General features: G+C 42.5%; 1 protein-coding gene across 1 annotated transcript in view; it reads right to left on the bottom strand.

The window, feature by feature from the left end:
- Positions 1-27,239, bottom strand: part of FBXW8 (F-box and WD repeat domain containing 8) — a 139,338-nt gene that overhangs the window by 28,662 nt on the left and 83,437 nt on the right. Inside the window, exons 6-7 of the mRNA XM_064272262.1 lie at positions 19,531-19,727; positions 15,600-15,806 (exon numbers count right to left, since the gene is read on the bottom strand). Of these exons, the coding sequence (XP_064128332.1) occupies positions 15,600-15,806; positions 19,531-19,727 (404 nt within the window). The remainder of the gene's footprint in view (positions 1-15,599; positions 15,807-19,530; positions 19,728-27,239) is intronic.

Here is a 27,239-nt window from a genome sequence, read left to right as displayed (position 1 = left end):
TGAGAGAATATAAGTGTCAACCTAGAACTGTAAAGGGCTAGCAAAGTTGCCTTTCAAGAATGAGGATGAAACAGATGCTTCCAGATACAACTCCCAGAGAGCACTTCGGCCAACAGACCCTAACGGGACTTCCCAACAGTGTGCTTTTGGAATACGGAAAATCATTCCAGAAAAAGGGTCTCAGATACTGAAAGAGTGAGCAAAAGATTGAGGGAAACATATATAAAAGTATACAAACATCCACTGCATAGAACGACACTAATTATGCTGATTTAGGAGAACTAAATAGTCTGGTCCTTATTATTCCAGAGAGTCAAGTCTCACAAACTGGAGAAATATAATACATTTTGGAGAGACTAGATGCTTCTCTGGATACTTGTAACCATGTCTGGCACACAGGAGGCGCTCAGTGTGAGTTTAATGAGTAAATGCTACACATCTCTGCCTCTATCTACCGATCACAGGCGAATGATAACACGGGTCTTACAGCAAAGACATGCTTCACGCATTCCAATGAACACACAAAGTCTATCCGCTTTCCCCCAAGAGCAGTATATTTAGCAGTTTCACAAACGGCAGGTACAGTTGCATTCAGCACAGACCCTGAAGTACAAGTCTGTAATGCTCGCTTTTTGTTTTTTTTTTAAGATACAAAAGAAAAAAGTCTGTGTGTCTTTGGGGTGGCATTTACTCACAAAAATGACCCAAGCTGCTATTCTGACCCACCATAAATATGACCTACAAAAATGTGAAGTTCAACTATAAAAAATGCAGGCTCTGCATATCCACGTTCACAAAGCCATGTGAGCAGGCTCTATAAATTCACAGATGAGCTAAGATTTAAAAAAACAAGATGAGAAAGACAGACAATTGGGGAGAACAGAGTAAATCATACCCCAAACAGCCAATAAAAAAATAAAAAAGCAGTTAATATACATGAATAATGGATGTCTGATTTAAAAGCAGGTTACTCCACTATGATGTAACTTTTGACAGTCAGCCAGAGAAACTATTTTGTAAGTCCCTGCCAGAGACAAGTCATAGCAAAAGGCTTGGTAACGCGGCCGTATCTGCGGACATGTGGAAAATGGCTTTCACCACCATCCCAAAGGTGACTTTCTGTTGGCAAACAAAAATGTGCCTCTCAGGTGCACTCAGCAGCACAGCCAGCAAGATGCAGAGCTGGAAGAAATGGGTCCCAGACACAATGAGAGTGCCCTGCAACGTGGCACCCCCTAACAGTTTCCATGACATGCTTCTGGCACAGTCCACACACCAAATTCAGCACAAAGGGAGAGGAAGCCTGGGCTGCTTTCACGTTGAAGTTTTAATTGGAGTGACAAGTCCATGAGGCCAAGATATTTCAGGGACGGGACTGGGTAGTATTTCAGGCACTGGGTAAGCGAGGACTGTGCGCGCTCCCCACTACCAAGTGCCAGTGCACCTGCAACCCCCGCTGTTCCAGGACTGGACTCTTCCCGGGAACGCACTGCCAATCACTGCAGGCCATGCCAAACATGGGGTTTTGTGATGTAGGCAGATGTTTACAAAGGACCAGAGTGAGGCCAAACCCATACCTATTGTGACTTATGCCTGAAAGGAGCCCAGAGAGCAAGAGTACATGGGGGTAGAAATCCAGGCAAAAGAATCCAAATAATAAAACAACAGAGGAAGACCAAGTCTCCATCAGGGAGTGAGCAGAACACAGCTCTCTGCTCTGCTTCAGGGGTCTTCAGAGAATCCCTGTCCTGGTGCTAGAATAAGGATAAGAGATGTGATCACAAAGAACTGGTTAACGGTTACATAAAAAACAAACAGGAAATGTTCAATGTCAAAGCATTCAGTCCAATGAAGACATTGTAATTATTATGCAAATGTGTAAGGGAAAGCTGAAAATCCTCCCATCCTCATTTAGTGCTCCCAACATGCCTCATCATAATAAAGAACACGGGCCGTCTCAAAGCGCTTCACAAATATTAGTCCCATGTAACTTGTCACGGTTCCCATTAGAAAGAACGTTATTACTATCACTGTTTCTGTTAGTTGTCGTCGAGTCCATTCCAACTCACGGCGACCCTGTGTGGGTCAGAGTACACCTGTGTTCCACAGGGTTTTCAGGGCTCTGAGCTTTCAGAAGCAGATCGTCAGCCTTTCTTCCGAGGACAGGTTCAAACAGTCAACCTTCTGGCTAGCAGTTGAGGGCTTAACCGTTTGTGTTACCCATAGAAAGAATGCTATCATTAAACCTGTTTCGTAGGGAGGAAAACTGAGGCTGCAAACAATAAAATTTAATTCTTTCAAATTAAAGGCAACTTAGACATTATAAAAAAAAAAAAAGCTGGAAGATTACAAGTGAGATGCTCGTAATGTCAAAATATCCATAAGCCTTAATTAACAGTGTGCATGAAGTTCAGGGTATCTCGCTAGTTTGGTTATCAATTTTCTGTTGACTAGCCTGGCAACTTCTAGTGTGGCCTCAAGTTAGACTGGACAAAGGCTTAGAAGGGAGGAGACAGGCAGAATGTCACTAAAATCAGATCTCTGAAACAAAGAGCTGAAGGAGGAGATTGGACACCTGCAGCGAACAATCAGGGCCTTTAATGCGGGGCACACAGTCCGGCACTCCATGGGCGCCCCTCACACCCCCAGGGCAGAGCTATGTTTAGTAACACTATGTTATACACAGCTGTATCAGCAGAGACATCTTTAGCAGTGTACTGCACGTAAGAGAACACGATACATATTCCCAGAAAAACCCAAACTTGTTGCCGTTGATTCTGACTCATAGTGACCCTATAGGACAGAGTAGAACTGCTCCATAGGATTTCCTAGACTAATCTTTACAAAGCAGATTGTCAGATCTTTCCTCTCATGGAATGGCTGGTGGGTTCGAACTGCCAACATCTCAGTGAGCAGCCCAGCACTTAACCATTGCATCACCAGGACTCCTTTATACATATTAAGCCATTGAGTCAATTCTGACTCCTAGTGACCCTACGGACAGAGTACGACTGCCCCATAGGGTTTCCAAGGACTGGCAAGTGGATTCGAGCCGCCAACCTTTTGGTTAGCAGCCTGAGCTCTTAACCACTGTGCCACCAGAGCTCCCTATACATGTTAGCTGTTGTTAATAACCACGATTTGCTTTCCACACGAATCCTTTCAGACTATCATCCCATTTGAGTCTCACAACCACCATGAGGCAGACAAATACTATTGTCTGTATTTTATGCATAAAGAAACTGAGGCTTAAATCATTTTAAACAACTTGCCCCAAATGACAGAGTTAACAACAGTAGCTGTGGAAGCAGAAGGCAGGGCCCAGCTATTCACAGTCCTATACCAATGTTTGCTACCATATCACAATGCCTTTTCCTGAGCTCTGTCAAAAAATGGGTAGTAATAATCATTATACTGCCCCTGGGTGGCTCAGTTTGCACTAGACTACTAACCTAAAGGTTGGTGGTTCAAACCCACCTAGTGGCACCTTGGCAGAAAGGCCTGGCAATCTGCTTTCATAAATATTACAGCCAAGAAAACCCTATGGAGCAGTTCTACCCTGTAACACATGGGGTCAGCATGAGTCAGAATCGATTCGAGGGCAACAGGCTTGGTGTTTTGGGAATATGTTTGGCAATGGGTTTAGTAACCATTATAGGCTTTCTCTTATGTACAAAACACTGCTAAAATGCATGATTTCATTTACTTCCCACATTTCTATAAGGTGGGTACCATGATTTTACTCACTTTACATGTGAGGAAACGAAGATGTAAAGAGGTCGCCAAACCACGTGCACAGCTATAAAGTTCTGGAACTAGGATTCAAACCCAGGTGGATGGGCTCCAAAGCCCATGCTCTTTAAACCTCTACCCCAGAGTTCTCAAAGTGCAGTCCCAGCAGCATCAGCAGCACCAGGGAACCCAACAGACATGCAAATTCTCGGGCCTCCATCCGCACTCACTGAATCAGAATCTCTAGGGGTTGGGCCCAAGAATTTCTATTTTAACTGGGTCTCTAGGAAATTCTATTATCTGTTTGAGTTTGAAAGCCCCTGCACTACACCTATCCCGCTTCCTGGTATAGGTTGGGGATACCAGACTTGTGAAACAGGTAAGCCACAGTGCTAGGCAGTAACAATACCAACATGTGAGACACACACCGTGTGCACAGTGAGAGCTCAGAGAAAGGGGGACTTCAACCAGAGACAGATGTGGTAAGGCTTCTGGTGATGAGTGGGATTTTTGGATGGCTGGACCAACACTGGCCCTTTCTTCGAAGGGCAAAGAGAGTCAGGAAGGGAAGAGGGGATGATACTGCTAGTCCCTGGTCAGGAATGAACTTGGTATAGTCAGGATTGCCCTGGCCAGGGTGGAGCAAAGGGCCTGTTTTGGAGGTGTGGGACTGGAGAGCTAGGAGCCAAGATGAGAAGCTGACCCCCCAGAGTCTTGAAGGCCAGGCTGAAGACAGGCACCAGGGCCTTATCCACAGTCCTCAGCATGCAGCCATCAGTCTGAAAAAACCGGAAATGGACTGTGAAGACAGGCACAGACAGGTGGTACAAGAGTGCAAAGGCAGGAAAGGGCAGTGGCCAGTGCAGGAAGGGGGCCTGGGGAAGGAATACAAGCTAGAGGAGATCCTGCCCTTTCATGAAGAAAAGCGGAACTCAGGAAGGAAATGTTTGCGTGTCATTTCCAATGTATTTTAAAACTTATTGTACACAACCCCAAGAAAACACCAGATTTTAAAGAGGCTGCCTAGGAGAGCAGGGGAATGCTAGTCCGAAGCTGGAAAGATCTAAAGAAACCTGAGCATTCAATCCTGTTCAGGTCCGGTCGGTCAGTCCCACATCCCATATGAACGGCACAGTCCTCAAGCAAGAAAGGTGAGCTGAGGCTGGGACCCAGCTCATGACTGAGTGGCTTTCAGTGAGTGGCACAATCTGCAAGGTTTGGGCCTCACTTGAAGACACCGTGAACACCATACTCCTCCTAAGTCCAGTAATTTGGAATGTGATCGCTCAAATGAGGACTGAGCTGGAGTTTTCCTTTGCCTATCTAGAAATCCAGACTTACCCTGAAAATTAATAACACACTAAGGGAACGTAGAAGAGTAACTCTGACTCCATTAGGAGGACTCATCTGCAACCAATGATTAATAATTATAAACCCACTCTCTAACAGTGCTTTATAGGAGACTAAAGTGTTGGGGAAATTAATAAATCATATACTTACGAAAAAACAAAAGTTCTCTACTTTGGAGTACTTTGTTAGTCTGGCTTAAGCTGCCCTGTGTACCTGCAGTCAAATGTTTCAAATACTCTGAAAGCCTAACACAGGCCATTTTCTGCGTGCCTCTCTTTCTCCTACCCTCCCCTAAGCTAACACCCTCAACCCTGTCTCCATTGTCTGAATGTGTATCTAAAGCACTCACTTTGTGCTACAGTGTTAAAGTTTTCGCTTCTAGAGCAAAGGCAGACATTTCCAGTAGGTCTCCCTTGGTCCTCACTCACTGCCAAACAAGCTGATTTTTGACCCTCACAAATCGTGTTGCTGCTGGGCAGTGCTGACTCCAAGACTCATCCAGCGTGAAGAAACCAAAGCCACACCTGTCTGTGAGGTGAAATAAATGCACGCACAAAATCCACTCCAAGTTCACATGCTCCCTTGGGTGCAGAACGGTAAACCGAGACGGAAATTCCACATAAACAGGGAAGCCATTAGAATAAAAATGAGGCCCTAAATAAAATTCTAAGCTTAATTCAAAAGCCAAAAGGAAGAAAGACGATAAGCACCGTACACTTCAATGTAATCGTTACCGGAATAAGGTCAAGAATGAGCAGGTAAGACACGTAGTTTGCCGCCCAAGCAAAGCTTTATTGAAGAGGCTTGCAAGCGGAGACGAGGAGAGTCTAAAGCAACGCTTACCTTCGTCTCACAGAACAAAAGATGTGCCTGAGTTTCTTAAACTTCTTGGACGGGAAAAGATTCATTTTTATTCATAGGCACAGGCGGGGGGATATGTTAACTACGGTGTGCGCACAGCAGCTTTCCAAGATGGCTCCTGTCCCGGAGGCCTCTGGGATTCGTAGCAGGACTTATTATGGGGTATCGCGCCTGCACAGTCTCCTGCCCCCTGGGTTTGATTCCCCGGCTGGGGCCGTAGCCCCTCACTGCCCCTGGTGGAAGGTCACACAGCAGTCACATAGATGTTCTGCACATGTCCCGGGGCCTGGTTTTCTCCAGCTGCTTCTGAAACGTAACTTTAAAGAAGTTTGCGGGCTATTTTTAGATACCCTGGCCCACTGCTCTGGGGGATGGCTTTGTTTCTGCCCTCTGACCTATTTCTTGTTATTCTGTTTGCAGATTTGGGGGCCCCTCTGTTCTCTGTCAGTATTACTAAGTCTCTAGGTTCCACACTCGACCCCCTATTACCTCCCTGATAATATAGTCTATTTCTCTTTTACTTGCTTCTCCTCTAACCACACCAGTCTCTTCGCTATTTTTCAAACAGGCACCCTCTATCTCAGGGCCTTTGCTTCCTGTCTTATAATGGCTTTATAAACTTGCTCAGAGTCTCCAGAACGCTGATCAAATTTTTTTAATTAGAAAATAATAGAAATATTGTTATACAAAAACTATACAAGTACGTGTAAAGACAAATGAAATTTAAGACTCAGCGTCAGCCCTCATCTCAAAGGCTTTTATACAAAGTGACTCAGGAGTCACATAACTGCATGAGTTCTTCACCAAAGCGGAATTGACCCGTCCCTTGCTATTTTAAATGTATTCTTTCAAACCAATTCTTGAGGAACTAAATCTTGTGAAGAACCACAGACTGCGATCACTACAAGTATGGCTTTAGCACAACTTCCCTACCAGATCACGATCTACCCGTGTTCCAGCAGGCAGGGTCACCCCATGCCTGCTCCCCAGCCCATGCCCCAGCAGTGCCCCCTCTAGCCCCATTGCCCCTGTCTGGACCGCCCACCCTGTTTCCCAGTCTTTGACTGATGATCTCCAAACTGACTGCAAAGCTGGTGGAGGTGGGGAGGAGAAGGAGGAACCTAACACATACAGAATACTAGCCACATGCAGAGAACATTACCTACCTTTCCTAGTATCAGTATCCCTACTTTCCAGATGGGGAACCTGGGGTACGTAAGTTGCTTTTCTCAGACTTATCTGACTCCGAAGCCCTTGATGGTTCCACAATGGTTGTACTACCATGACTGAAAAGAAATTTTTCTTCTCTTTACTTTCATCACTCCCTCCCAGGATCCCAAGAGATCCTAAACACTTGTAGCTTCAACAGAAAGCAGCAGCACTCCAAGAAATACTTTTCACAGAACCACTCATCATAGCTGTATAAAATATCAGAGATGGCCAGGTCCTCCAAGGGCCTCTACGTCAGAGTTTTCAAGCCCTGAACTAAGAATATAATTGCTAGGGTTCTCTGGAAGTGTTTCAGGGTTTTTATAACATCTGATGAGAATTTATTATTATGCATTATTAACAACAGGTTAAAAATTATATTAATTACTGACACCATTCTAATACTAACCCCCAAAACCCACTGCTGTCGAGTCGGTTCCGCCTCATAGCAACCCTATAGGACAGAGTAGAACTGCCCCCATACAGTTTCCAAGGAGCACCTGGTGGATTCGAACTTCTGACCTTCTGGTTAGCAGCCATCATATTTAACCACTATGCCACCAGGATTTCCAAACACGTTTGAATGTTGGTTCAATTCCCATCCATTTATCTGTATAATATTTCATCATCCCTGGAACTGACCAAATTCATTGTGAAGGTCTCCCCATGATCTTATGTCCATCTCAACTTGGAGAAAAACACCTTTATGATGCTGAGTCACTGAGAAGGGCCTCAAGGCTGTATAGCACGAGGCAGATGGCACACGTGATTCGTCTCGGTTTCCGGCACGCATCAGAAATCTAGCACACAGTTCGTGTTCAGTATGTATTAACAACAATGATGGTAATCTTAGCAGCACAAATGGATCCTTTTGGTGTCAACGACACTTAATAACCTAGAAAACTGGCCTCCAACAGCTTTTTCTCAATTTCGCCAAGAAAAAAGTAAATATAAAAAACGGTCAAGATTTAAGGGGAAAGTGAAAATCAAATCAGACATTCACTTTGTGAACGTTCCACTTTAAAGTATTCATTCTGTGTGCACAATACCAAGTTCTTATCTTCCTCTGGAATGGACCCTTGACAAAAAGAAAAGATGGATTTCACACAGGAGCCCTGGTGGCACAGTGGTTAGGAGTCTGGCTGCTAAGTGAAAGGTCGGTGGTTCTATCGGGATTTCATGCTCCGGTGCAGGTATGGAAACATGGGGCAAGAACCCACAAGCTATGCATTTCGGATTCCAAAGGCTCTCCCAGACTGATATTCCAACTCATGACGAGTGCAAGCAACCAATCCCAAGTTTTCTCACGTCCGTGGGTGGGGAAGGATTATCATAAGAGACGTTGGCAATTATTTTCCAGCGTGATGTAAGCTGAGGCAGCAGCGCCAAGCAAGCGTCCTTGTCAAACACACCGCAGCCTTCTGGATTACTTCACTCACATCTCCCTGATTAGGATGCGCGCCGACATGCAGCTCAATACAATCTGCCATCAAATGCCAAGTACTTCAGAAGTGAATTAGGAAATATGTCCAAATACACGGAATGATGCTACGAGCCCTCGGTGGAGCTCTCTCCTTCTTTATGAGGCATGAGACTCCTCGTCAGCATAATGCTCTTAAACAAGGCAATTTTACCACTCTACCTCTGAGAGCAAAATTAAATTCGAGCAAGAAAAGAATTAATAAAGATGATATGGGATCATAAATACATTCTCATGTATGGAAGTATTTCTGACAGACTCAGGGATTGTATGAGAATAAAAACAAATGTTAAAGGGAGGCCTGGGCACAAAGGGCCACATTAACAGAGTTTATATTCATTTTTGTGCTGCAGCACGATGACGAGTTGGGCAGGAGTCCTTTTCTGACACTTGTTTTCTCCTACAGTCACACGCCTCTTTGCAGTGGCTGCCTTTGTGGTCATTTATGCCTCTGAATTCTGAGAACGTAAGAATGCTGCACCGATACTTTAGAGTATGTGTTTTATGTAAAATGGGACAACCGCTAGGGAAAATGCTATGGCGCCTCCTTAAAAAGCCAGAAATAGAAATAGCACATGATCCAATGATCCTACTGCTAGGAATGTATCCTAGAGAAATAAGAGCCCTCACATGAAGAGACATCTGCACCCACGTTCACTGCGGCACTATTCACAGTAGCAAAAAGATGGAAACAACTTAAGTGCCCATCACCAGATGAATGGATAAACAAATCACGGTACATATACATAATGCTACGAAATGATAAAGAACAATGATGAATCAGCAAACCGTCTCAACGTGGATGAATGTGGAAGGCACTATGCTGAGTGAAGTAAGTCAATCACAAAAGGACAAATACTGCATGAGGCCACAATTACAAAAACCCAAGGAAAGGTTTACACACAGAAAAAAACAACCTTTGGTGGTTACAAGGGAGAGGAGGGGTGGGGAGGGAAAATCAACTAGATAGTAGACAAGTGTTAACTTTGGCAAACGGAAAGACAACAAACACAATATACGGGAAGTCAGCACAATATAACCGAGGCAACGCCATAGAAGCTTCCTAGACACATCCAAACACCTTGAGGGACAGAGTTAATGGGGCTGAGGGCTGGGACCATGGTCTTCGGGGATATCTAGGTCAACTGGCATAACATTATAAAGAAAATGTTCTATATTCTACTTTGGTCTGGGGTCTTTAAAGCTGTGAGCAGTCATCTAAGATCATCTGCTGGTCCCATCCTGTCCAGAGCAAAAGAGAAAGAAGAAAAGCAAAAACACAAGAAAAACATTAGTCCAAAGGACTAAAGGACCACATGAACCACAGCCTCCACCAGCCTGACCCCAAAAGAACTAGATGGTGTCCAGTTACCACCACTGACAGTTCTGACAGGGATCACAATAGAGGGTTCCAGACAGAGCAGGAGGAAAATGTGTAACAAAATTCAAATTCACAAAAAAGACCAGATTTACTGGTCTGACAGCCTGGAGGAACCTCCGAGACTATGGCCCCTGGACACCCTGCTAACTCAGAACTGAAGCCATTCCCGGAGTCCACCTTTGAGCCTATAAAGCAAACAATAACACAGGTGAGGAACGTGCTTCTTAGTTCAATCAAGTATACAAGACCTAATGGGTAACTCCTGCCCAAAAGCAAAGACAAGAAGGAACGGACAGGAAACCTAGACCAGTGGACACAGGGAACCTGGGGTGTAACGGGAAAGTTAGAGAGTGCTGACACATTGTGGGGATTGCAACCAATGTCACAAAACAATTTGCGTATACATTTTTGAATGAGAAACTAATTTGTGCTGTAAATTTTCACCTAAAACACAGACACACAAAAAAGAGTATTTTTTATCAAAAAAGACCTTCGAGCAGCCCTTCTTGCCACATACCCCTTGCCCAGCAAGACATAGGAACTGATGAAAAATACCAAACACTTTCCTGCCCTATCATTTCTACCAGTAATAAGCACGGACCTTAGGAGATCTCATTAGAGAGAAACTGCAGAGCAAATGGGTCCCTCAGCTACACAGCATCTTCCATTGGCGGATCGGCTCAACGCAACTCCACAGGTGACTGAAAAACCGCTTAAGCCACCTAGTCACGTAATCAAAGGATCAAGGACTACGGGTGCAGGACAGGAGCCCAGAGGCCATTGTGCTCAGCCCTCCTCAGTTTACAAAAAAGAGGCAGGTAAGCTTACTGGCTTAAGAGATACAGACTCTCCCTCAAATGGGTATCAAGTAAGCCAAGAGGGGGCTCAGGTCAGTGTGTGCTCAGCTCTCTCCTCCATAACCGAGACCTGAGAGGGCTGGCGGCCCCACTGTACTCGTTCTACGTGGAGCTTTGTGGTCTAGTCATCCATCTGCCTAATACCAGGGCACTGCCAAATAATTCAAGTGAAGGGCAGGACCAGACAGATCTCTGTATAGCTCTTGTGGCCTTAGTGTGTTGTGATCTTTCTGTAAAGCCCACAAGAGGTCACGGGAATAGGAAGCAGGCTCATCCACCACTGCCCACGGCACAGCTGGCATGGAGGGCAACATCTACAAAAGGGTGAAGGCACGTGGCCCTCTGACCCAGCAAGTCTACTTTGAGGAGCTGATCCTCCAAATACACTTACGTGGGCCAAGAGTTGTTAGCAACAGCAAAAGACTGGGAGCAACGTAATGGCCACCAGTAGGGGACTGATCAAATTAATTATGGTATATCCAGCAAGGTGGGATATCATGAAGTTGCAAAAAAAAAAAAAAAAAAAAAAAACACCACGAAGCTCTTTATTAGGTCATAAGAAATGAGGAAACAATCTCCAAGAGATTTTGTTGAGGGAAGAGAAAGATGCAGAACAGTAACATGGTATGTTACCATTTATATTACAAAGAGGGGTGAGTGCATAAAACAAAGTGAGACTAAAGGGGCACACCAGCCCAGGGGCAAGGACTAGAAGGCAGGAGGGGACAAGAAAGCTGGTAGTAGGGAACACAAGGTTGAGAAGGCAGAGTGTTGACATGTCATGGGGTAGTAACTGATGTCACAAGACAGTATGTGTCCTAATTGTTTAATGAGAAGCTACTTTGTTCTGTAAACCTTCATCTAAAGTACAATAATAAAGAAAAAAAAAACTTTAAAATAAAAAAAAACAGGCTTTCTATAACTAACTAAAAAAAAAAAAAAAAGGCAGGTTAAGTGCATGTACTGGTAACTTGCTTCAAAAACCCATTGCTGGTGAGTCAACTCTCACAGAGACCCTACAGGACTGACTGGAACTGCACCACAGGGTTTCCAAGGCTGTAATCTTTATGAAAGCAGACTGCCCTATCTTTCTCCTCCTGGTGGGTTCGAACCATCGACCTTTTTGGTTAGCACCGAGCGTTTTACCCACTGTGCCAACAGTAATTTGTTTATAAACCCAGAACCTGGAAGGACGCACAAGAACCTGGCCACATTGGTTTGGTTGCGGGGAGAGAAACTGGTTGAGAGGGTGAAAGAAGTAGATGGAGTCTCCCCACAGTACATCCTTTCCTATCTTTTCATTTCTGAAGGAGATGAATGTATCACCTAATCAAAAAATACTTTTTTTTTAAAGATGTTTAAAGAGCTGATCTTTTATGAAAAGGTACGAATAGATACCAGCCAATTTTTCTATGACTTTACTAGTCAAAGAAAATGTTGGCAAACCAAAGTGTAACCCTTGTCTCTGGTCTCTGAAATCCAAGTCTGGGAATCCCTACCTCATGGGGAAACTGAGAAAGGCCAGAGCATGACCTTGCTCTCTGGTCCCTATCTGAATTGTATCCACAAGCTTTTTAAAAAGATTAAATAGATAAGCCGTCCTTAAATTACCTGGTTTCATTTCCTTAGAAAACCATGTTTGTAAACAGAGCGAGGTCACCTAACAAGCACCCATTGGTAAAAATCTGTGCGTAATGCTATTTTAACGCTCCAATGCCAGAAACACAAGTGGGGCTCTGTAACCATTTGGTGATGGCTAGCCAGATATAGGAATGGATGAATTCGAATCATTATTACTCAATGTTCATATAGCCATGGTGCCTGTAAAACGCTAACATGGTCATTGTATAGTGCAGACACTAACTGAACAAAAATAAGACCTCTGTAATACTTTTACAGGTTAGACAGATTTAAGTTTCTAACTACAATTAGATTTTGACATTTTGGACTTCACTGTCTGCTTTTATCACAGTTAATCAATAATGGACTATAGATGAACTCCAGTTCTGTATCAGGTACAAACAAAGATAAACCAAACTCTCTGTTCTCATAAAGCCTTCATCTGAATCCTAGAGATACAGGCCAGAGGCAGAGACACAAACCCCAGTGCGTATATAGCTCCAGGCAAACTCCACTGCTAATGGGCTGACACCAACCTAATAAAATGTGCTGGGGCACACTATGCCAGGCGAAGCACAAACACGGCCAAAACATGGCATTCACCAGCACAGTGACACTGTGTCCTGCACAGGAGACTGTTTGGGAATTACAACATCTCATTATGGCATAGCAGGACAATATGGAAATCTCCCAGACCCACCAGGATAGGGCTTAATTCACAGAAATGATACACAGCAATTACATTTCTTATAAATGGAGGCTTTTCCAAAGAAGTTCAAAACAATCCATTAAACACAATCAGATGGCAAGTCCTGCCTCTGCAAAAATAAGGAAAGTGCCATAGATGAAGACTGGCATTTCTCAGGTTTCAGTGGGTGGCATTCATGTTGAAGAAATACCTCAATGCAACGTTATTACCAGTTATTACCAACAACAACCAGTTACCCACCCACCCAAGTATTCGGAGGCTTCCTGTTATACTCACAAGTATATCTGGATGACTAAACGCTACTGTTAGCTTTCAGTGGGATACTGAGACACATTCTTGAAGCAAATTTATATCTATTCCTAATTTTAAAACACCAATGAAACATGTCAAAGGTACTCTGAGGGGCTATAAACTTTTTAAAATACAGTTTTGTAAAATTCATGTATTAATCAGCTGATTCTTACAACTAATGCTTTTAATTGGACTGGAAATCTTGAGAGGCACCCAAAAAAACATTGACCTACATCTGTGTCTAAAGCATCTTCCCACCCTAATTCTGTGCTGAACTAGCCTCTTCACTGGTTTCTCAAATCTATCACTACGATTCTACCACTACAGAAAAAAATCCATTCAGATAAAGGGAAACAGGACCCGCCAGGTGTACGAAAAGTTTAAACCAGGCGAGTATCAGACGCAACCACCACCTCACTACATGGAGACATCTAGAAATAAATCACAGTCAAAATCTGAAAACATAATGGACGGAAAATTAGAAAGCAAACAGTCTCTCCTCTCTCAACAAATGAGCTCACCAGGGATCTGAAAAGAAAGTTTTTTCAAAGTCTGAGAAAGGAAACTGCCTTAGGAAACTGACTCTTTCCCCCTCCCCCTGCTTTGTGGGATGATAAAACACAGGAGTTAAATTATATCATCATAGACCTTCCAGCTAAGATATGCTGGATATGCTCCAAGGAAACAGTCTGACTTGAGCACAAAGGGAGGACCGTCTTACCGTGAAATTAAAATAAGCTAAATATATTTTCTACTGTTTTATTTGCCCTCCCGGAGGAAGAGTGTATCATTGGAATCCAGGATGCTTCAATTCTCTGAGCACTTGCTAGGATGCAAAACGAGTGGCACCTACATAAATACGATCTGACCGTACAGGTGACTTAACACAGGGGAAATAGGACATACAAAATCAAACCAGAGGCCAGAGTCCAGCTATGGGTAGTGGAAATAGCAGGACACACACAATGATAGGTAACTCTTATATGCCAGGCACTGTTTAAAATCCTACATACTTTTTTTTCATTTAATCCTACAACTCCGTAAAATAGGTCCTATTATGATCCTCATTTTAAAAACAGGGAAACTGAGGCACGGAGAGGTTTAAGCAACCTGCTTACGGTCGCATAACTAGTAGGTAGTAGGGCTGGGATTCGAACTCAGGTAATGTGTGGCCAGAGCCCAATTCCTCACCAGTCACTATACTGCTATGTGGAAAACGGGGCTCCTTCCCAGGGAGAAGGTGTCGTCAGAGGAGGCTGCCAGCAGGGTCAGGAGCAGGCAAATTGGAGGAAAAACAAAACAAAACACAACACCCTCATCCTACTGAAAGGGAAAGAGAAGTTCTATAAATAAGGTTCAAGGCTAAGTACTTGGCCTGCAGTCAGGATAGTAAAATGGTAGGTAGTGATGAAATTTAGTCATCATTCAAAGAATTTCAATTAAAAACCTGACTCCCTGCTTCTGGCTCAAAGAGTATCAGAAGGCCCTTTTACGCACTGTTGGTAAGAATGTAAGTTTTAATGCAACCTTCTTGGAGAACAATTTGACAATGTCCATCAACACCTTAAATGTACAGACCCTCTGACCAAGCAATATAATTGCAAGGATTTATTATGTTAGAGATATACTTACAACGCAAGGACTTTTGCAAGTTGCAATATTTCCTGTGGCATTGTCTATAATAGCCAAAACAGTAAACACAATCTAAATGCCCACCGGTGAGGAGAATGATTAAAAATGAACAAAAACTATGGGTTATAAGCATATACTGGAATCCTCTGGAGAGGGAACTTCGTCTATGCCGATACGGAATGCTCTCCAAGGTATACTATTGAGTATGTATACTATAATCCCATATACATTAAATTTTTCTAGAAGGATATCTAAAAAATGTTAATAGCTTCTTTTGTGGAGTAGGACTAGGGCAAGGAAGGAGAATAGAGCCAATTACTTTTCATTTTATGTCCTTTTGAGATGCCTAATTTTTTTTTTATTATTCTGATTATTACCCTAGTCTATCCAGAAAAATATCAGAGAGCTTTAATTTCTTAAGCCTTCTTTAAGAAAATCTATGTTCTTATTAATTGTACATCTTGCTATTTTTAGTACCTTGTTTCCTTCGTATACCCATCCCAAACTCTTCACGCCAAAAGCAACTTGGTTGGCTGAGACATCAAGACATGTGACAGGCTGGCCGTAGACGTAATGAAGGGTTCGGGCAGAGTCTTCAGCTTTTAGCAGGTAGACCAGATCTCCAGCAGTCGCTATTGCCACAGGGTACCTTCCGGTATCTGGAACTATTTCAAGGTAGTCAACCTGTTAATGGATGAGAGTTGTTTAGTCCTTGATGTCGCACCTAAAATTCATCTTGACTTGGTCAAAAATATACAACTGCTCCTACACATCAATGAGAAGACCGGCAGCCCAACAGAAAAAGGTGGGCAGAGGGACAGGACACAAAACATGAAACACAAATAGCTCAGATATAAATGAAAAGATGTTCACCATAAGAAAAACACAATACACTCCTAATAAGAGAAATACACAGTAAAAATGGACTGAGATACTATTTTCACCAGTTGTATTGGGAAAGATCAAAAAGTCTGATAACACACTTGGCTGGAAGTAGAAGGGCACAACCACATTTATGTTCATATCCCACTTATTGTTGGTGGGATATGAACTGGTCCAACTTCTATAGAGGGAAACCTAGCAACACTTATAAAAATGTCAAATGCACATATGCTCTGGTCCAGTAAGTCTCCTTCTGGGAATTTACTTACAAAGAAAATCACATGTATGTAAAACAAGTACATGCAAGGTAATTCACGGCAGCACTATTTTGTTACAGCTAAACACTGGAAAGCCTAAACATCCCTTACTAACGGACTAAATGAATGACATGTAGTACAGCCAAACAGTGGAATATTATGCAGTCACACAAAAACACATGAAGAAAGTCTTTACAAAGTGAAGCGAATGAAATAAACTCCAGGGCTAATTTTCTGGGGGAAGCAAGGAAGCAAGGTGAGAGCCAGGATTCAGCATGCTAACATATGTACCAAAGATGGGGGCAGAGGAAGCGTATGAGGTACTGCAGTTGGCTTCTACGTGCGTGAGTCCACTAACAACGGCTGCCTTCAGGGAGGGAAACCGGTTGTGGGATGGGATGGAAGGGAGATTTCTCAGTAAACCTTATGTCTTCTAAGTTATGAGCCATGAGAGTGTAATAACTGTTCAAGAAATTAAGGCTGATTTTTTTTTTTTTTACAAGAAAAGGAATAAAAATAAATAAAACTTACTTAGTTACAAACGAACAAGAACTGCATTTTAACATCTATGTACACCCCAAAAAATGTTTTGCTAAAGGTTATAAGTGTCTGCACTAACTGCCCTCTCCTGGTTTCAATGCTATGCGGTGATTCCACAGAGAGTCCGTCCAGCCATCGGAGGGGAGGAAGGCCATTACAAACAAGCATTTTTATTTTACCACAGTACCCAAGACATGCATTATTCCTACCACCTTCTCTAACCTGCCTGGGTCTGAGAAGTGCCCTTCAAGAAGAATTTGCTTTTATATACCCAGAAGCAGCCCATTTCCCACTAGCACAGTTTACATCCCCCTTGAGTAAATCAGGACAGTCTGCGTGCTGAAGGTGCGCCACACTCTGTAATCATGAAAATCCAGTGTGAAAGGACAGCGTTCACCTGACAATGGCGCCAAATGAATTCAAAAGCCCAAGCCCTGAAGACTGTCCAGAGAAGCTGGAAGAGAGTAAACATCTAGGTGACTCTGCTAATCCTGGGGCCCAGCAGTGTAAGCAGCAGGCAGCCCACGTCCTGAGCCGTGGATCCATCACAAAGGATAGATGTACTAGGCTAATATTACAAACCTGGGAACGCTGCCATGGCTATTCAGGGAGTGTATCTGGGGAAGACAAAAAACAGTCCAGCTCTACAGGCCAGGGGACCTTTTCCAGGGATACTCAGAGCGTTCTGTGGCAACCCCTTACCCAGAGCAAGAAATAATACATAAAAAGTGTTATCAAACATGCTCCTGCAATGATTGCTTACTTCTCCTCATTCCTATTCTAAAAACCATTACTTACTTTCCTACCACTGACATCCTCAGTCTAGCCATTTGACTTCATCATCATGTTGGATACCTGACAGACTAAGAGGCTCAGGATGAAGACAGTTGTGCCATTCGGTGGGAGCTGCAAATGACTTCAAAACGCTGTTCAACTGTGCCAGGATGCTACCTATTGCCAAAGCAGGATTTACCCTTTATAGAGGGGCTCACATCTCGAGTAACTGAGTTCATAGAGTTATTGCTAGTCTACCGTGTTCTTGGATCCGAGACCAAGTAATAAGCACTATGGTAGCTGGTATGGTGAGATAATTTATAGTGAAGGCTTTGGATCGTTGGCATTCATATATACATAAATGGCCAAGAGACGCTTCCCAGTGCTTGGTAACCAACCCCCCCACTGCCACCGAGTCGATGCTGACTCACAGCGACCCTACAGGACAGAGTAGAACTGCCCCACAGAGTTTCCATGGAGTGGCTTATGGATTTGAACTTCTGGCCTTTTGATTAGCAGCCCAAGGCTTAACGACTGTGCCACCAGAGCTCCACAATGCTTGGTAAAGCAGTTTGAAAGTCTCTTCAAAAAATACCTAATAAAACCCCAAGATGAGATGACAATATCAGGCAGTTCTGGGGGAATACCATATCCCAGTGGCAGAGATCTGATCACTGAAGGGGCAAGAAGCTGACGAAGGTGATACAGTAATGCCCTGGCTTTTTAAGTTATTCAAGTCTAACAGATTTCTACCAAGAAAAAGGGAAAGGAATAAGGATTTGTTCCAAGTCAGACCATCAATTCATTATTTCCATGCTGACTTTTCTGCTCATTCTCCTATCAGTGCCAAAATCAAGTTTATTTAAATTGAACCAAAATTCAGCACAGATTTGAGCCTTCATATACTACTTTCCTTCACGCTAGCAAATCATCTTCTACCAGGGAAATGTAGAGGGTCTGTGTACAAACAAGACAGGTACTAGTGACTGAACTCTGAAATGCGCACTAAGCAAAGAATTCTTAAGGCTGGCACAGCTTCACACATGGTATCCTGAAACACAGTTACCCAATTAACACTCACTTAAATCGTTTTCACTCAAGAGTTACTCTTAATTCCAGGTGAGAAAATCTTGGGACAAGAAAGCATAGGATGGAAACCTTCCTTCCCATATGGACTGGGATGACACCTCTGAACTCATTTTCACTTATTAGGCCAGAAACTGAGCTCCGCTTCCAGAGGTGAAAGTCCATCATGTCAGTCCTAGTGAGGCCGAGGACCACAGCGATGAGAGTCAGCCCTGAGGTTTGAATCAAAACTTCTCATCTCTCGGAGTTGGGGGATGTCAGTTCACTGCTCTCAGACTCTGTTTGCTTCTTGGTCAACCAAACCAATCCAAATCAAACCCAAACCCACTGCTGTTGAGTCGATTCCAACTCATAGTGACCCTATAGGACAGAGGAGAACTGCCCCATAGGGTTTCCAAGGAGCGGCTGGTGGATTCGAACTACTGACCTTTTGGTTAGCAGCTGGGCTCTTAACCACTTTGCCGCTAGGGCTCCTCTTGGTCAATGGGGAACATAATACTACCTATTTCACAGGGCTGTTAGGAGACTTAAAGGAGCCCTGGTGGTACAGCGGTTAAGCACTCAGCTGCTATCCAAAAGGCTAGCAGTTTGAACCCACCAATGGCTCCATGGGAGAAAGATGTGGCAGTGTGCTCCTGTAAAGATTACAGCCTTGGAAACACTATGGGGGAGTTCTACTGGGCTCTATAGGGTTGCTAAGACTCAGAACTGACTTGAAGTCAAGGTGGTTTTTTTGGTTATGAGATTTACAATTTTAAAGCCCACAGAAGCCCGGAGTGAACAAGAGCTGCCAACATCATTACTATTTATTTACACTAGACACACAGATTCTCAGAATGAAAAATAAAATGACCAGACTAGCAGCTCACCAGTTTCTGAACTTCAAATTCTGCAGCTATGTGCCAATATCCTTCTTCATTAGGGCATAACATTATGACATCAAAGGCGGAAGCTGTGGCAACAGTGGCATCTTCCCGGCTGAGGGCCAGCGCCTGGATTCTTGCATCATGCTCAAAACGATGAATGGGATACCTATCAGTCCTTAGATCCCAAATATTAAGAATTCCTATGTAGAAAGAAACAATGTAGGGAACAATTTTAAATTCACTTAACATGCACAATTGTAACAATTATGTAATGTAAACAGAATTAAATGACAAACTGTTAAAAAAAAATTGTATCACATATCACAAAGGACCAATTTCCTTGGTATATGAAAGATTCCTACGATTCCATAAGAAAAGAACAACTGAAAAGTGAGCAAAGGACCTGAGCCGCACTGTTCACAAAAAAGAAAATACAACTGACATTTAAACGTGTAAAAAAGTAAAAATCCACTCACAATTAGAAAAATACAAATAAAAACTGCAATATGATACCATTTTTAATCAGAATGACAAAGACAGAAAATTTCAAACATTCTGTTGAGCATATGGAAAAACAGGCTCTCTCTTTTTATATATTTTTTTAGTATCATTTTATTTTGGGGGGTAACAAGCTCTCTCTTACATTGTTGGTGGCAGCATAAATTAATTCACCAACTTTGGAGGAAATGTGATAACATCTGCCAAATTACAAATGTATATGCTCTTTGATCCAGTGATCTACCTACGTATGTACACAGAGAAGTCCACACAATGACATTCACTGAAGTGCTATCAGCTACGTGGAAAGAATGGAATCTATCTAACTGTCCATCAGTACAAACCTAGTTAAACTATGGTACCTCCACACTTTGGAACAAAATGAGCAGTTTAAAAAAAAAAAAAAAGAGTTAGCCCTATATGTAATGTAACCTGTAAGAAACGATCAACAAAATAGAATGTTAGATAAAAAAAGTAAGGTACTAAGTAGTAATATGCTATACTACCTTAGTGTTTTTAAATATTCAAACACACGCACACAGGATATCCTGAAAGAATATACAAGACACTGATATCCTAGACTGGTCTCTAAGGAAAGAAACTGGGGCAAAGGGACAGGGTTAGGAAGAAAATTACTGTATATTCACTTACACATTTTGAATTTTTTCCCCCAAAATTACCTCTACCACAAAGATAAATTGAAAAAAAAAAAAAAAAAAAAGTTTGTATGTGACCCAAAAACCAAACCTGTTGCCGTCAAGTCGATTCTGACTCACAGCAACCCTATAGGGACCCAGTAGAACTGCGCTATAGGGTTTCCAAGGAGCAGCTAGTGGATTCGAACTGTCAACCTTTTGGTTAGCAGCTGAGCTCTTAACCACTGCCCCATCAGGGCTCCTTGTATGTGACAGATCTAGAAAAGTAAGTGTAAATATATATATATATATATATATCTCAATTAAATGCTGAGTGGCTTTAACATATGGAGTACTTAATTCATTCTTCTGTTTATCCATTCATTCATGCAACAAATAATTACTGAGCACCTATTACAGGCCAGGAAACCCTGGGGGTGTAGCAGTTAAGTGCCACAGCTGCTAACCAAAAGGTCGGCAGTTCGAATCCACCAGGCGCTCTTTGGGAATTCTATGGGGCAGCTCTGCTCCGTCCTATAGGGTCACTATGAGTTGGAATCGACTCAACAGCAACTTTTTATTTTATTTTAAATTATAGGCCAGGCTGTATTCTAGGCATTAGCAGTGCCTGAAACTAGCCTTTAACTTAGTTTGTAAGTGATTTTTACAAATAAAAGTCTTTAATGGAAACCCTGGTAGTGTAGTGGTTAAGAGCTATAGCTGCTAACCAAAGAGGTCAGCTGTTCAAATCCACCAAGCACTCCCTGGAAACTCTATGGGGCAGTTCTACTCTGTCCTATAGGGTCGCTATGAGTTGGAATCAACTCGACGGCAACAGGTTTTGGGTTTGTAAGTCTTTTACAACCTTCCTCACCACTCCCCAGACACGTTTTAGTAGCAGTGCTTTATATCTTGCACTATCCTAAAATGTGAACTGAACTATCACCACACTTTTTCAAAATTCTGATTTTACGCCCCCCTCCCCAGTGGCATGAATGCTGCTGCCCAGATCAATTCCTCTGGACCCCAGTAACCATGTCTCTAGCCTTCCTTGAACTGTCCATGGCGATTCTCAGAGCGAGGTCCCTGAGCACAGCATCAGTATCACCTGGAGGCTTGTGGGGCATCTACATTCTCAGGCTCCAGACACTCCAGGGACAGATGCTCAAGTCGGCCGATGAGTGGCCTACAGGAATCCACACTGTTCTAGCAGAAGCATAAGCATTTCTGTATTTGGAATGTCATTTATTCTCCTTTCCTCACCATATAATTTTTTTATTACTCTCATTCACTAAGTTACCTCTTCCCCTTAAAGATTCACCCAAGGAAAAGCTTTACTTTTCCACATCATGCTGGATCATGTCCCATTCCAAACGATTTCACTATTCAGTGTTCACTGAGAAATAACTGTGTGGCTGTTAACACGCTCTGGTTTCATTCATCTGGATTCAAATCCAGCTCTGCCACTGGGTCGCTGAAGGCCTCGGGGCAGTTATTTAACATCTGGAAGCCTGTTTCCTCACCTGTAAAACCGAGAATGATAACACTGCCTGCCATGCAGGACTGCTGGGCAGATTAAAAAGACATAAGCCATATAAAATGCTGAAAACAGGCCAATCACTTTTGCCTTTTATTATTGTATACTCTATAGTGCTGGGTTATAAAAGCATATTTAACCTGCCAATAATGCTAATTTTCTCTGCTGCTCGCCCATACATCCAGATCTATTTCCTGTACCTTCCTATTGTCCGGACAAAGCTTTTCACTTTTCTTCTCTTTGCAATCCATCTTCCCATCTTTCCTTTTTTCTCGTCTTGTACTTTGTCTTTAAACATAAATGCTTTGAACTTAGGATCTTACTATAAAGTATCACTTTACTCAGCACTACATAAATACAAAGAATTGGGAGAAAATAATTCTTTGGGGCCTCTTAGCAAGATTTTCAAGCTGTCAGGAAGCTAAGTAGGTGATTATAAACAAACACAGAGTCCTCTGTAGCTAAATGTTGCATCATATGTACAACAGTTCTACTTTCCTGAGAACTCTGATAAACTTGGGGCACGGAGAGATCACAAAAGGCCACACAACACATTCCCCCAGCAAATATCTCAGCAAATTATTTTCATTCTGACTCAAAAGAAACAGATATGCTGCAAAAGATGACAGTGGGCGTCTACATTAAGTAGGAGACACATGCTCCTGCTCCAGGATGACCTGTCCTAACACGCTCCTCTTGCTAATACTTCCGCTCTGCGCTGGCTTTGAGAAAGCACAATAAACAACAAAACAGAGATAAAAACCGCTATTTGCACAGAAATTTCGTGCGTTCGGACACTTCTGCTTGTCTCCTCTCTTTTGAGTTGTCACTTCCATCTCGGGAGGAGCATCGGTAGCCTCACTTTAACAGCAGCTCTGAGTGGTTAAGCAACTGGTCCAAAGTCACCTGACAACTGATGCGGCTGGGCTTGAGCTCAGCCAGAAAATGCAGGATGAGCGGCTGCGCTGGTAAGTGCACGAAGGGACCAGCAGCTCGATAAGCAACTGCCACACAGCACCCACCTCAGCCGGGTGCTCTGCCAAGTGTGGAAGTGATTAAACCACGGCTCACTCACAGCACCCGTGGAGTTTATCTATAAACACATTTTTCATTATTGATTTTGTTGGCATAGTTTTTTCCAACAGAATCATAGGCAATAAAATATCCTTCACCACAAGACTGAGTTTCACAGAGCTAAGAAGGGTCATTTTTGAAAAGACTATTTTAGGGCTCTATCCATTTAATGGTCTCAGCCTTTTCTTGTGTCATCACCTTTATGAATTTCCTCTACTCCACTACGGAGTGATATAACCTGGTCAAAGCTTCACTTGTCAGCGGTGTTGCTGTCGATTGCACAGACCTCCAGCACCGCTTTCAGGTACGGAAACGTTTAGGGCTGCTATGTGCTCTTGATGAACTGACCCGCTATCGTTATGAAATGTCCTTCTCTCTCCCTGGTTATGTTATTCGCTCTGAAATCTGTTTTGTTTGATATTAATACAGCCACTCCGGCTTTCTTCTGATTAGTGCTAGGATGGTATATTTTTTTTTTTCCATTTTTTACTTCATCTTGTGTCTTTACATTTAAAAGTGAGTTTCCTGTGGATATCATAGTTGGTCTTACTTTTAACTAGGGTGGTTAGACTATTCACATTTAGTGTAACTATCGATAAATAAGGCTGGCTTTAATTTACCATTTCGCTTTCTGTTCCCATCTGTCTTATTCACCTAGTGCTGCTATATTGTTGCTATAACAGACATACCACAAGTGGGTGGCTTTAACAAACAGAAGTTTATTCTCTCACAGTTAAGGAGGCAGGAAGTCTGAACTCAGAGTGCCAGCTCCAGGGGAAGGCTTTCTCTCTGTCAGCTCTGGGATTAGGACCTTGTCATCAATCTTCCCCTGGTCTAGGATCTTCTCAGTTCAGGGACCCAGGGTCCAAAGGACCTGGCTCCTCTTTCTTGGTGGTAATGAGGTCCCCGTCTCTCTGCTCAACTCCCTCTTTCATATCTCAAAAGAGATTGACTCAAAAGACAACCTAGTCCTGTAGATTGTGTCCTGCTTCATTAACATAACTGCCTCTAACCCTGCCTCATTAATATCACAGAGGTTAGGATTTACAACAGGTAGGATAATTGTATCAGATCACAAAATGGAGGACAACCACACAATATTGGGAACCATGGCCTAGCCAAGTTGACGCACGTTTTGGGGGGACACCATTTAATCCATAAAAGTATCTGTTCTTTGTTCCCTTTTTGCCTCCTTTTCTGTCTTCTTTTGGATTGAGTATTTGAATTAAGTATGTGTGTATTCCGTTTTAATTCCTTTGTTGTCTTATTAGCTAAACCTGTTTGTTTGTTATTCCGGTCACTGTTTTAGGATTTTAGCATACATCCTTAACTTCTCAGCCTACCTTCAAGTGGTATTATGCCACATCACATGTAGTGTAAGGACTCTACAGCAGTATGCTTCCATTTCCTCCCTCCCAGCCTTTGTGCTATTATTGTCATACTCTTTTATTTCCACGTTATAAACCCCAAAATACACTTATTATTTTTGCATAAGCAGGCAATTATCTTTTAAAGAGATTTAAATAATAAGAAAAAAGTCGTTTATATTTACCCATGTAATTACCACTTCCGTACTCTTCCACTATCACTTTTGCCAGCATCATTAAATCCTGCAGCTTTTGCAAGATTTGCAATTTCACTTTGCAACTGATTTGTATGGTATGATTGGATATCTCACCCCAAAACACATGGGCAAAAATAGATACAGCAGTTACCAGGGAGGAATGTTTGAGTGAGAGCTAATTTTAAAAATGGTCGATTTAGTAGTTAAAATAGTTATAGCAGGGCCTCAAAATTGTGGGGACTTGAGCAATGAATATGTTCATTTTAAGAATGTTCTATCATATCATAAAAGGAAATGGAAGGCACAAATATCGATTTCCTAAGCATCAGTGAGCTGAAAGGGACTGGTATTGGCCATTTTGAATTGGAAAATCATATGGTCTACTATGCTGGGAACAACAAGTTGAAGAAGAATGGCGTTCCATTCATCATCAAAAAGAACACTTCAAGATCTATCCTGAAGTACAATGCTGTCAGCAATAGGATAATATTCATACGCCCATAAGGAAGACAGTTAATACAACTATTATTCAAATTTACACACCAAATACTAAGGTCAAAGGCAAAGAAACTGAAGATTTTACCAAATTCTGTGGTTTGAAATTGATCAAACATGCAATCAGGATGCACTGATAATCACTGGTGACTGGAATGCGAAAGGTGGAAACAAAGAAGAAGGATCGGTAGTTAGAAAATATGGCCTTGGTGACAGAAACAATGTCGGAGATCACATGATAGAATTTTACAAGACCAACAACTTCTTCATTGTAAACACCTTTTTTCACCAACATAAACAGCCGACTATACATGTGAACCTTGCCAGATGGAATACACAGGAATCAAGTCGACTACATCTGTAGAAAGAGAGGATGAAAAGGCCCAGTATCATCAGTCAGAGCAAGGCCAGAGGCTGACTGTGGAACATACCATCAATTGCTCATATGCAAGTTCAAGTTGAAACTGGAGAAAATTAGAACAAGTCCACGAGATCCAAAGTACGACCTTGAGTATATCCCAACTGAACGTAGAGACCATCTCAAGAATAGATTTGACACATTGAACACTAATGACTGAAGCTGAGATGAGTTGTGGAATGACATCAAGGACATCATCACACATGAAGAAAGCAAAAGACAGGAAAGAAAGAAAAGACGAAAATGGAGATCAGAAGAGACTCTGAAACTTACTCTTGTAACATCCAGTAGCTAAAGCAAAACAAGAAATGATGAAGTGAAAGAGCTGAACAGAAGATTTCAAAGGGCAGCTCAAGAAGACGAAGTAAAGTGCTATAATGAAATGTGCAAATACCAGGAGACAGAAAACCAAAAGGGAAGAACATGCTTGGCGTTTCTCAAGCTGACAGGATTGAAGAAAAAATTCAAGCCTCAAGTTGCACTATCTAAAGATTCTATGGAGAAAATATTAAAAGACGCAGGAAGCATCAAAAGAAAATGGAAGGAATACACAGAGTCACTATACAAAAAGAACTGGTCGACATTCAATCATTTCAGGAGGCAGCACACGAGTGGAAACTGATGGTACCACTGAAGACATTAGCGAAAAACAAGGCTCCAGGAATTGACAGAATACCAATGGAGATGTTTTTCAATAAATGGATGCAGTGCTGGAAGTGCTCACTCATTTATGCCAAGAAATTTGGAAGATAGCTACTTGGCCAACCGACTAGAAGAGATCCATACTTATGCCTATTCCCAAGAAAGGTGATCCTGCTGAATGTGGAAATGTTTTTTTTTTTTTATCATTAATACCACACACAAGTAAAATTTTGCTGAAGATCATTCAAAAAGCAGCTGCAGCAGTATATTGACAGGGAGCTGCCAGAAATTCAAGCCAGATTCAGAAGAAGTCGTGGAACCAGGGATATCATTGCTGATGTCAGATGGAGACAGGCTGAAAGCCGAGAATACCAGAAAGACATGTACCTGTGTTTTATTGGCCACGTAAAGGCATTCGACTGTGTGGATGCTAACAAAGTATCCTAACTTTGTGAAGACGGGGAGTATCAGAACACTTAAGTGTGCTCGTGAGGAACCTTTATATAGACCAAGAGGCAATCGTTCGAACAGAACAAGAGGATACTGTGTGGTTTAAAGTCAGGAAAGGTGAGCGTCAGGGTTGTATTCTTTCACCATACCTATTCAGTCTGTATTCTGAGCAAATATTCTGAGAAGCTGGACTATATGAAGAAGAATGGGGCAACAGGATCGGACGAAGACTCATTAACAACCTGCAATATGCAGATGGCAGCAACCTTGCTTGCTGCAAGTAAGGAGGACTTGAAGCACTTACTGATGAGGACTAAAGGCTACAGCCTTCGGTATGGATTACACCTCAACATGAAGAAAAGAAGAATCCTCACAACTGCACCAATAAGCAACATCGTG

This window comes from Loxodonta africana, chromosome 19 (genome assembly GCF_030014295.1).
Source record: "Loxodonta africana isolate mLoxAfr1 chromosome 19, mLoxAfr1.hap2, whole genome shotgun sequence".
Classification (NCBI taxonomy): domain Eukaryota; kingdom Metazoa; phylum Chordata; class Mammalia; order Proboscidea; family Elephantidae; genus Loxodonta; species Loxodonta africana.
The sequence above is the reverse complement of the archived record's forward strand: the minus strand, read 5'-3'. Positions and strand labels throughout refer to the sequence as shown.